At 31.6% G+C, this 2,798-nt stretch overlaps 1 protein-coding gene across 1 annotated transcript; it reads right to left on the bottom strand.

Moving 5' to 3' along the window:
* Positions 1–149: 149 nt before the first annotated feature.
* On the bottom strand, positions 150–2,381 carry LOC119643853. Its single transcript, XM_038043354.1, has one exon. It carries the CDS (start codon positions 1,666–1,668, stop codon positions 775–777), a length of 894 nt encoding a protein of 297 aa, XP_037899282.1. The 5' UTR covers positions 1,669–2,381; the 3' UTR covers positions 150–774.
* Positions 2,382–2,798: the final 417 nt, after the last annotated feature.

Below are 2,798 nucleotides of genomic sequence, written 5' to 3'. Positions count from 1 at the left end.
AGCTAATGTACTTAGCTTGAAAAAGATTCTCATCGTTTTTTTTTTTTAAATTACTTACAATTTATTATGATATTAAAAGTTTATTTTTTGTTTTTTATAAACAAGATTTTTGTTTATAATGAATTGAACTTAGTATTAAAAAACTTTATATAAAAATAGAGCAAGTCAGTTCTAATAAATTTGTGGCTGTAGATTTATTTTTTGTGAAGCCATGAAGCAATCAGACAAAATCATGGATAAACACGGTTTTAGTTTATTAACTATAAGTGATTCCAAGATCTTCGGTAATACACTTAGTTTAGCAATCCCACGATAATTGTCAATGTTTCCTCTGGAACCCTTTTTATATAAAGGAATAATAAAACTACTCTTCCAAATAGTAGGAAAGTAACCGCATCTAATACAATTATTAAATATACTGGTTAATGGAAGATAAAGAAAATTACCGCAAGCACGAACTATGCAAGCGGGAATCAAATCTGGGCCGACTAAATAACAAAGTTTTACATTTCGCAGAGCATCGAAAACTTCAGCTTCTGTAAAAGTAATAGATGGAAAATGATCGAAAGAATTGATAATATAAGGATGTTTCTCATATGTCAAACTATTAGCTGAATACGTTTTTTCGAAAAAGATTGCAAAGAAATTACTAATAACAGACAGATCCGTTGATTCAACGTTTTCATAGCTCATTACAGATGGAAAACCATTAACCTTACATTTTAAGTTTACAAAATTTATAAAAACATTTAGGATTAAAAAATAATTGACTTCTCATCCTTTGCAAATACACCACATAAGACTTATTTTTTCAAAATTGTATTCACGTCTAGCATTCGAATAACGTATATAATCCATAACGAGTTCACTAAGTTTAAATATTTTAAACAATCCACTCTTTTCATTTCTGATCAGCTTAAGATGTTTATTAAACCAAATAGGATAAATTGATAAATAACTGTCTGATTGTGTAGGCACCGACTTATATATAGCATATAAGAGAATATTATAAATAGAATCAAGTGAACCATCAATATCAGAATATTCTAAGTTCCAGTGGAAGCTACTCAGAATATCATGAAGTTTATTATAATTGGTTTTCCTAAATGTATGTCTTTTATTACAAGTCTTATTAAGGACTTGGATAGTTTGCAGAATGCCTAAATTTATCCCCAATGTAGGATGATGTATGTCTTCAGGCAAAATATACGGATCCACACGAGTTACACTTACGTTTGAGTAGTTAAAAAAAATTGAATCTAAAAGTCGACCATTATTATTAACAATTGAGTTATTTTGGAATAGACAAAGCTCGTAAATTTCTTCAAAAATGTCAGTGTATAGCAAGGGGTAAGATACAGGAGTGTAATAACCAAAGTCTTCGTCACAACACCACGATACAAACGGTAAATTAAAATCTCCTAAAACCAAAATTTTGTCTGAAGGTTTTAGATCATTCACCACGAGTTTTATCAGTTGTAAATGTTTCAAGTAAATAGAAATATCAGACATTGGAGGGATATAAGAGCAGGCTATATACATCATACAGTTTTTAAGAACAATTTTTACGCAAATAAATTCTACATCAACAGTCACAGGAAAACTGACTATTGACGAGGCACAACAATTATCGACAGCAATTAATACACCACCACCTAATCTTTCCATTCTACCATGTCTATACACTTGAAATCTAGAACAAAATATTTCAGAGTCGTTAATATCAGGTTTAAGCCACGTTTCCGTAAACACCACTACGTGATTGTCAGTACCAACTGAACTCAGAAAAGCCGACTGTAATGTTGTGTTTAAATCACGAACGTTTTGAAATAATATCAGCAAATCTAGTTTTTTGAAGACACAGACGGTTCATTAAGGTTAGCAGGAGATCTGGTCGTTTTACGAACCACGAACTCCTTAACAAAAGTATTTTCCAGCCAGAAATTTTTTTGAAAAAGATTATCAAACATCGCAGCAGGTGCAAATATTTTAAAAGATGAAATGTCACGGTTATGTGAAACATTAAACTTGAAAACACTAACCATTGATGGATTCGAAATAGTAAGCTTACATTGAATGTATTTCAAAACTTTCTCAGTCGTAGTATCCGAAGATAATCTAGACACAAAAATAGACTTACGCGTAGGTATTGCAACGAACTCAACCGAATCATGGTTGTATAGCCCATCCATTGCCTTGGTTACTGACGAATCAACTATTCTAACAATAGACTGAGCCACCGGGATTCGAGGCAACGGGAAAATGGAAATTGGAACGTCCTAAGGCGTCCTATGCCCATCTGAACTAGGACTATTTACAACCGCTTCCGGTATATTAATCAAATTATTATTTAAATTCAAATTATTATTTAAATTCAAATTATAATTCAAATTCAAATTATTATTCAAATTCAAATTATTATTCAAATTCAAATTATTATTCAAGTTCAAATTAGGAACCTTATAAACAGGAGTACCAATAGAAGCATCTACCGATGCTTTACCAGCACAATCAGTTGACAGTGTTTCAGTCGTTAAGTCGACAGAACCATTGAAGATGCGGGCGACCAACGAACGTTGTGAGGTAATAATTCAGTCTGTTCGAGGTATTGGCATTTAGAAAAGTTATCTTCAGCCAAAGCCAGCTTATTTAAACAATCATTCATTATTAATTTTACATCTTTAAACCCATTACGTGTTTGCATGATTACTTTAAACACATTAACATCCATATCACGACAATTAGGGCAAGTCCATCGGAGCCCATACGTACTGAAATTAATTTAAAAAATTTGTTTT

Source organism: Glossina fuscipes, unplaced genomic scaffold (genome assembly GCF_014805625.2).
Source record: "Glossina fuscipes isolate IAEA_lab_2018 unplaced genomic scaffold, Yale_Gfus_2 65207, whole genome shotgun sequence".
NCBI lineage: Eukaryota > Metazoa > Arthropoda > Insecta > Diptera > Glossinidae > Glossina > Glossina fuscipes.
The sequence above is the reverse complement of the archived record's forward strand: the minus strand, read 5'-3'. Positions and strand labels throughout refer to the sequence as shown.

Coding starts and splice junctions, on each gene's coding strand:
- LOC119643853 (XM_038043354.1), bottom strand. CDS start 1,668: ATGGAAAGATTAGGTGGTGGTGTATTAATTGCTGTCGATAATTGTTGT.